At 31.6% G+C, this 8,300-nt stretch overlaps 1 protein-coding gene across 1 annotated transcript; it reads right to left on the bottom strand.

Annotated features, from left to right (window-relative positions):
- Positions 1–1,005: 1,005 nt before the first annotated feature.
- On the bottom strand, positions 1,006–7,277 carry LOC105167783 (glutamate decarboxylase). The gene is made up of 6 exons (XM_011087598.3): positions 7,065–7,277; positions 5,994–6,198; positions 2,790–3,205; positions 2,446–2,699; positions 1,835–1,887; positions 1,006–1,728 (listed from the first exon to the last, which is right to left on the bottom strand). Exons 1-6 carry the CDS (start codon positions 7,148–7,150, stop codon positions 1,237–1,239), a joined length of 1,506 nt encoding a protein of 501 aa, XP_011085900.1. The 5' UTR covers positions 7,151–7,277; the 3' UTR covers positions 1,006–1,236.
- Between the last annotated feature and the right edge of the window lie 1,023 nt (positions 7,278–8,300).

The following is an 8,300-nucleotide window of genomic DNA, read 5'->3' on the forward strand; positions in this document are numbered from 1 at the left end:
GAAAATCTCTTCTTGGACTGATCGCCTTTGGGTCATACATCATAGTGTTTTATCAATTAAAGAAAAGAATTGAACAACAAAACTTCACATCTCTCGGCTTTCATATTTTGACAATAATTTAAAGTATTTCATTGAACAACTAATATCATGAACAATTTCTCTTGCCATCTAAAAATCATTTATTAAAATAACATTTGCCTAGTAAATGTTAACCACATAGTTAATCCAATTAATTCACCATATTAAATTTAACTAATCAAGATTGAGTAGCTATTTCAATTTATTAGCTACATCGAAGTGATTAACATACACTAATTACTTAATCATGAACTAATAAATGAACTAATCTAATCATCCTACCAACTAAAAGAAGGTAGAATAATTCAATTTACTACTCAGTTATTAATAATAAACAATTAGATCAGTTAACAAAAAAGACTTAGAAAATTAGTTTTCATCCGGAATAGAAAAGGAAAAATTGAATAATTTTAAGTTTATCTCCTATATTAATCATCACATTTATACTTGATCAATAAGTAATTAATCAACTATATTAACAACAAACAAAATAGTAAAGGAGAGGAGATAGCAGCCGTGAGAGGGGAGTGAAAACTTGCAGCTCTAGTCTAGTAATTTCCAACTATACACATATTTATATATAAATATATGTTCATCTCTATCTTTGTGTGGGTGTGTTGGCCAATTGCTAATATTTAGAATGCTTGGTGGCAGCCATGTTTTGCAGCACCAATTTTCATCTTTTTTTAATAAATTTATAAGATTAACCCTTTAATTCCTATACTTATGTAATTTGACCATAATAACTTTTATTAAATTTCAATTTAGTTCCTTCAAATTTGACACATTTGAATCATATTCGATAATTTATTTCCTAATGGATTTGCGATTTTTCTAACTTAAGTAAATAAGTGTTATGTAATTTCTTTTTCATCTCAAATTAACTCAAAAGAAATTTTATGAAAATAAACTTTAAATGAAAGTAGGTAAAAAAATATTAAATCTCATTGATAATATAATTAATTCGTTAAAATTGATACATAATATTAACTTATTATAATAAGAGTACAAACTCATTATTCTCTAATTACATAAATCCAAAAAGTATATAAATCAACTATTTATTACGCTCATTAGCTTCTCACATCATATATATGTCCACATTCAAAAATCACAAGTGCATTGTATCATCATCGCTAGGTCTACTATTCAATTTAATTAGCAAACGCCATTAGTCTTCCTGTCAGCAACGAACTTCCTCCAAGCCGCCGTGATCTCCCTCTGCACCTCGATGGCGGTCTTCTTAACAACGGCGGGGTGGTGCTCCTCCACAGGTACGGGGTCTGCAGCGCCGCCAATTAGCTTCTCCGTAACCCTAGCTGGGAGCAAGTCGAGCTCGTGCAGAACTTTCTCGATATCCAAAACAAGCCTCTCCGCTAGGGTCCGAGAGAAGTCCTCGCGGATAACGACACGCAGAACGGTCACGTGCTGCGCGTCAGGCGGCATGGTGTAAGCGGGGACGATCCACCCGAATCGGCGGAGCGTCTCCGAGACTTCAAACTCGTTGTGGCGGCTATTGTCCTTGAGGCTGAAGGCCACCAAGGGCACACCGTTGTCTTTCGACACAATGTTGAACCGGCCGGTCCGCTCCAGGCCGGCCTTTAGGACCATAGCGTTTTCTTGGCAGTTCTCCATGATGTTACGGTACCCCTACATACGTGATCTCATGCATTAGAATATATAGAAGTTCCGATATCTGATCTACTGTTGAATTGTTTGATATTTGAATATTTGTTGATGTTGATGAAATAATTACCTCATAACCCAAGCGAATAAGTTGGTAGTACTGAGCAATTACTTGACTAGAACCTGTATGACATGAGATTTTGTTTTTAGAAATATGAGATCAAAAGCTATGATAGTAAGTGAAATGAGAGAATATTTTAAATAAATATTTTAAAATTTTGAAGAAACCACCAAGACCCTAAATTGTTTCATTGTCAAAACTGCAGGAGGATAAATTATTATTTTTTTTTATAGGGGGTAAGTTGTTCATTTGTAATATTACAGGGGTAAATTGCATTAAACCCTATAAAAAGTAATTGAAAAAAAAAGGAACAAAAATTATGTTAATTGGAAGAGAGGGCATCGAGGGTTTTATAATAGTTTTTACTTTTGTGGCAGGGATAAATCGTAAAAAGAAATTCTAATTTTAACTGTGATCAATAAGTTTGGAATATTTAAAAATAAAAAACAACTGAAGTTGAAGTGTTTGGAAAAAAAAAATGTTTTAACTTAAAAGAATTTATTTAAATGGTTCAAAATCATAAACTGTAAATCAAAATATACACTTTTTAATTTATTTTCAATTAAAAAATTTAATAAAAACTTAAAATTAAACTATTGCAAACGTCCCTGAATACGTACCTTTAGAGAAGTTGAGTGTGAAAGTGGGCTGATCCGCCCCAAGATAGTTAATGTGGAAGATGAGCTCTTCAGGTAAATCCTCTTTGCTCCTCCAAATCACCCACCCAATACCTGCATACACCAGCCCATACTTGTGCCCACTCACATTAATACTTTTCACTAAAGGCAACCTGAAATCCCACTCCAATTCTGGGTACAAAAATGGTGCAATGAATCCACCACTCGCTGCATCCACATGGATTGGTGTGTCCCACCTGCAAATACATCACAATATCACACATTTACTCCAAAAAAAAAAATTATCAGTGATCATATTTCATTTCAAACAGTTGTAAATTGCATACCCTGTTTCTTTATTCTTCTCGATCAAGAGGTCGTTCAGACGCTTGACGTCTTCAAACTCCCCGTTGAGGGTGGAGCCGAGGATTGCGGCCACACAGATGGTGTTCTCGTCCACCATCTCCACCGCCTTCTCCGGGTCCATAACATAGTATCCGTCTCTCAGTTTCACTTCCTTGAGCTCGACTTCAAAGTAACGGGCGAACTTCTCCCAGCACACTTGAACGTTGGCGCCCGTGACAATGTTGGGCTTGTCGCAGGGTTTGCCCAGCGCTTTCATCTTGTTCTGCCATTTCCTCTTGAACGCCAATCCGGCCAGCATTATGGCTTCGGACGAACCGACGGTGCCGACACCAACAGCCGCCTCCCCATCGCCCAACGGCGCATTGAAAAGATGCGCGATCATGTTCACGCACCGGTTCTGCTTTCAAGAAAATAAAAAATAATTATGAATCAATATATAAGAAAATGAGAAAAGAAATTATTGTTCATTGGTCTCAAATTCACCTTGTTATAATTACTTGCTTAGGTTGTCGTTTTGGTAATTAAACAACTTAATTCACTTATTGTATTAGAAATCAACCTCCATAATGCAAAGTAAACCACTTATTTGAATATATTGGACTGTTTATAAAAAAATAAACGAACCTTATTACTGAAAGTAGTTCATAATAATTGGCAGACAATGCAAATCTTTTATTATATTTAAAGGACCTCAATATAGGTTGTTATTCTTAATATCTTACAAATTTTCAAACATTATATTTTTCGAGGTTATAAAGTGAAATATACGCTTCTTTTAGAAAAAGGGGGGCATAATTACATTTTTCTTCCCTGAAATTTGACGTAATTATACATAAATCTCCTATGATTTAAAAAATTATATTTAGTGTCCATGAAATTTGCTTTCATTCAACAAATAAGTTCCTCCATTAGTCAAAATTTATTAAGTTTGGTGATATTAACAGAAAAGTTGAATGAAAAATTGATATTTACTCTCGATTGACTTATTGCAGGCCAAATAATTTATTCTTATTAAACTACCCTTATAACATAAAAATATACCTCCCCATATTCACTAACGCGTGAAGATGTAACAGGATAATTTGATCATAAAAATGATTTATTTAACTTATCATGAGTCAGTATTAAGTCAATTTGGGGTAAATATAATACTTTTTTGTTAATATCAACAAATCGGTGAATTTTAACTAACCAAGGAACTAATTTGTTAAACGAACTTTGGGGAGTTAAATATAATTTTTCAAATTATAGAGAATTTACCAGTAGTTACGTTAAATCTCAAAGGTATAATTATCAAAAAAAAAAAAAAAGAAAAACAAAGAAAAGTCTCGACCAATGGTTTCTCTCTCTTTATTGATGACAAAGTAAGGGTCGGGGCCGCCACGACTCGTCCTCACAAAAGTCAGGCATAGGTAGGTTTATTAAATAAATATGCAACATTACAATTTCTGACTTTTTTCCCCTAATGGAAGAAAAAGTAAAGCTACTTTAATTAAATTTTTTTTCTAATTATTGCTCGATTTGCTATATATATAATAAGGTTTCAATTGATTAATATTTGAAATAATTTAATTATCTTTTATATGATTTTTATATTATAAAATTTTATATCTCATTAGTAGTAAATATACGATTTATTAACAATGCTCGATCAAATATTTTACAACGTCAAATAAATTAACTAACATACACAAAAATTAGTTAACTAAATATCAATATATACCAATGGATTTAATAAACGTTGTATCATTCAAAAAAAGAAAAAACGTCTCATGCACAATTATTTAGCTTTCTTACAAATAATCATTTTCGTAGTATCGGAAAATTAGTACTTTTTTTTGTCTCTTCTCTTGTCTAGAATTTTGTCTTTCATTAATTTAAATTTTATTTTGATTTTACCTATTTTCTTGTCATAAACCCCATAAATATATTAAATAATTAAAGTAGAATGATCGAGCGTGCAGATGACACTACTTGTAATAATTTATCGACATGGCTGTGTAATAGTGATCATCGAATATTCGAGAACAATATTTATATATATAAATTCCTAATCGTATTGGTCATAATAATAAAAGAGACATTATCCATTTAGTACACGACAAATGGGGTGTATTTAATTATTAGACCCACCTGTCCATTATTAAATAATTCAAAGTGAAATCTGCCCACCAACTCTTCCTCACCTTTCAAATTATGACAAGTGATACAATCCTATCAATTTTTAAATAAAATAATTATACTTTTAATTAAATCATTTTAAAATTAGGTTTATTTTCATTTTTTTTTAAAGCGACTTCACGTTATTTTTTAACTTTATTCCATAATTTTTTTTGTCTGTATCGATAACACTTTAAATTAATCCTCGTTTCTTACTTTCTCTCTTTTTTTTATTTTATTTTTATTATAATACATTCTAAAAATGTAAAAGATTACTTATTATACACAGTAAAGACGACGCACCACAACTGCTAGTGATAAATAGAATATACTACGTCGACAATCCATGAAGTTATGATTATTATACAAATGCCTCATATTTTTTATAAAATTATAAATACACCCCTTGAATTCATAGTTGTAATTTCAAATTGCATTCTCTATGTAGTGGCAAAATTTTTATATCAATATCCCAACTTGAGATGTATCTGTAATTTTAAAAAAGTAAAGATGCTTCTGTACTAATATATAATTTTATGGAGTGTCGGTAATTATTTATATATGTAATTAGTTGCATCTGATCACGTAATAATATAAAATAATATATTAATCATGTGGAGATGCCAAAGTAACGAAAACCGATAAGGTGGAGTTAGGAAAAAGAGAATGAATTTTAGTGCATTCAAATCTTGTTTATTAAATAAAATAAATAAATAAACATGTTTTTTATGCTTTAATTAAGCTAAGAATCATAATAGTACCTCAACACATTATATTATTAAGTATTTGTGCTCCATATATTTATTATTTAATAGCATATTAATATTATTATTAACTTTTTTTTTTGACAATTATGCACAATTTTTATCACTAACAATTATATTATAATTAATGAAGAAATTCAATTTTTTTTTCCTTAAATTCGGTTGAATCAATTAATCATAATAATAATTATTTGATAAAAAGGAAAAAAAAACAAGAATTATAAATAAATGTAATTAATTAATAAGGAATTAGAGAATTGCCTGTAGCTCAGTGGTGACGGGGTACTCATCCATGTCCACGTAGTTCTTGTTAACGGAAGCCATTATCAGCTTATCACACTCCGGCTCCATCCATGTCGTGACGAAGGACGCCAGATTCAGCCTCGGGTTCCCGTCCAACATCAGCTCGTCGTTTATGATCTGGTAGGCTGCCTCCTTCGGAATCGAGTTCTCCGGCATCTTGAACCTACACACATGACACACCAATGATTTATTGCTATTGAAGTCGCAAGAATTTGTGCTAAAAATATGTCTCGCTATAAATCTTCAATTGTGTGATTAATATGGACAAAATTGCAGTTTTTGTCTCATAGAATAGGGTTCAATATTTTTAGTAGATTTTCAGAATGCTTCAAAAATTGAGAAAATTTGACATATTTAATCCTATATTTTATGAAACTTTCAAAAAGGTCTCAAAATTGAGAAAACTTGAGATATTTAGTCTTCTATTTTATGAAATTTATGGAATTAAATGCGTCGAATTTTCTTAATTTTTGGAGCATTTTGAAAATCTGATTCAGTCAAAGGACGAAAAGTGTTGAACTTGTCTTATGGGACTCAAAGTGTTGTTTCGCCAATTAATATGTTTACCGGAGGTGTAGTGCCAATAATTGTAGTTTGAGTGTCAGCTTTTTCACAAAATATCTTACAAAATAATTGAGACCTTACAAAATACAAAAAAAATCACCTTTTATTTTTCAGAAAATGAAATTACAAGATAAAAATCTCTTTTTTGGTACCAAAACTCTCAACTCAAAATCTTTACAAAACGGCTTCAGTTTTGATCATACTAATTACAAAATTATCGTTAGTAAAATATAATAAACTTCATAATTTTTATCCAAACAACCCAAGTATTTACGGTCAGAATAAGATCCGACCTCTCATAGACTTCAAAAACCACACGCACTTAAACGAGATGCCGTGTAATCTTAGGACTGGAACTCCACTGTATCGAAAAATGTACTTGAAAAACCAAGAAACTAAGAGATAAAGTCCCTTAATTTAGAGAGTGTAATAGACCACACGAAGATGGATCGTGTCAAACGTTACCTGGGAAGGGAATCGCGAACATATCGCGAGGCGAAGGTTGAGTGGACGGAGACGTCGGACTGAGAAGCGGTCTTGGAGAGAACCATGGTGGTTGTCCGGAGATCAAGTAGATAGAGAGATTGAATTAATGTTGTAAGAAAGAAAGGAAAAGAAGTTGCTGTTGTTAGAGAGTTTGGGATGAGTTTCTAACTGGCCCTGGAGTTGAATATATAGTGTGTGTGAATGGGGCAAGTGGGGGGTTTGTTTGGCAAGAAATGTTTATTCATGCGTTTACTATTCAAATATTGAGGTATCGGGAACATGGGTGGGCAGTTGCTTCTGTCCTCAGTTACGAACGCAATCTAGGGCCGGAAAACGCGTAATGAGAATTCCCTTTCGAAAATAATGAGACCGGTGACCGGTCGGTCAAGTTGTGGGTCTTTGTTTCTGACCTTTTGACAGGGAAAAACGAATTGGTCCGTTACTTGTCCTTTCACACGCATATATTCTTGTTCATGTATTTGTTTCCTTTTTACTTTTCTTTTAATAAAACAATTTAGGAAGTTCCAAATCCTAATATTGTTACACGTCAAGAATAATTATATTTTCTAGTGAATTTTAATAATCAACTATTAATATAAGATATTTCTAACCACTCAACGACTGTTATTACAATAAATAAACAACTGCACATTGACGGCTATGAATCAGGCATCAATTTCATAAACTAAATTAGCTTCATTAATGTAAAAAACAATTTAGGTCGGATACAAGATATTTATGTATTATTCGTTGATGCATTCCTTGTATCCATAATTAGAATGGAACCCACAATTTTTTAATAGAAAATAACCCGTTTTTATCAATCTAACCAATGCACGTCAGATTGCTGCTGCGACAAAGTAATGTAAATAGTATAATTTCTACAGAAGTTTTGGGTGTTTTTCGATTTTTTTTCTTCTTCTTATAACTTTGTCAGTATGGATAAATAAGTATTAAATCCTACATTTTTGTGATGGTAATTCAGTCTATTTAATATAATTCCACATAGAAATTATTTTATTAAATGATTAATACTTTACTCTTTCTTTAAATAATTCCACAGATACGTTATGTTTTTTTCAATAAGTTCACACATGGCTACTTCTTAGTGACGATATTTTGATTTATTTTTTAAATAAATCCACACATATTTTACTTTCCTACCAAACATACCTTTATTTTATTTCATAAATTCTCAAAAGAAATCTCAATTAT

This window comes from Sesamum indicum, linkage group LG8 (assembly GCF_026168435.1).
Source record: "Sesamum indicum cultivar Baizhima isolate 11 linkage group LG8, ASM2616843v1, whole genome shotgun sequence".
Classification (NCBI taxonomy): domain Eukaryota; kingdom Viridiplantae; phylum Streptophyta; class Magnoliopsida; order Lamiales; family Pedaliaceae; genus Sesamum; species Sesamum indicum.

Bases quoted from the DNA above. Each gene is read 5' to 3' on its own strand.
- LOC105167783 (XM_011087598.3), bottom strand. From the start codon at position 7,150: ATGGTTCTCTCCAAGACCGCTTCTCAGTCCGACGTCTCCGTCCACTCA. The intron at 6,199-7,064 runs GTAACGTTTGAC...TCATGTGTGTAG, and splicing joins GTTCGCGATTCCCTTCCCAG to GTTCAAGATGCCGGAGAACT. The intron at 3,206-5,993 runs GCAATTCTCTAA...TCTTGAAAGCAG, and splicing joins CCGTCACCACTGAGCTACAG to AACCGGTGCGTGAACATGAT.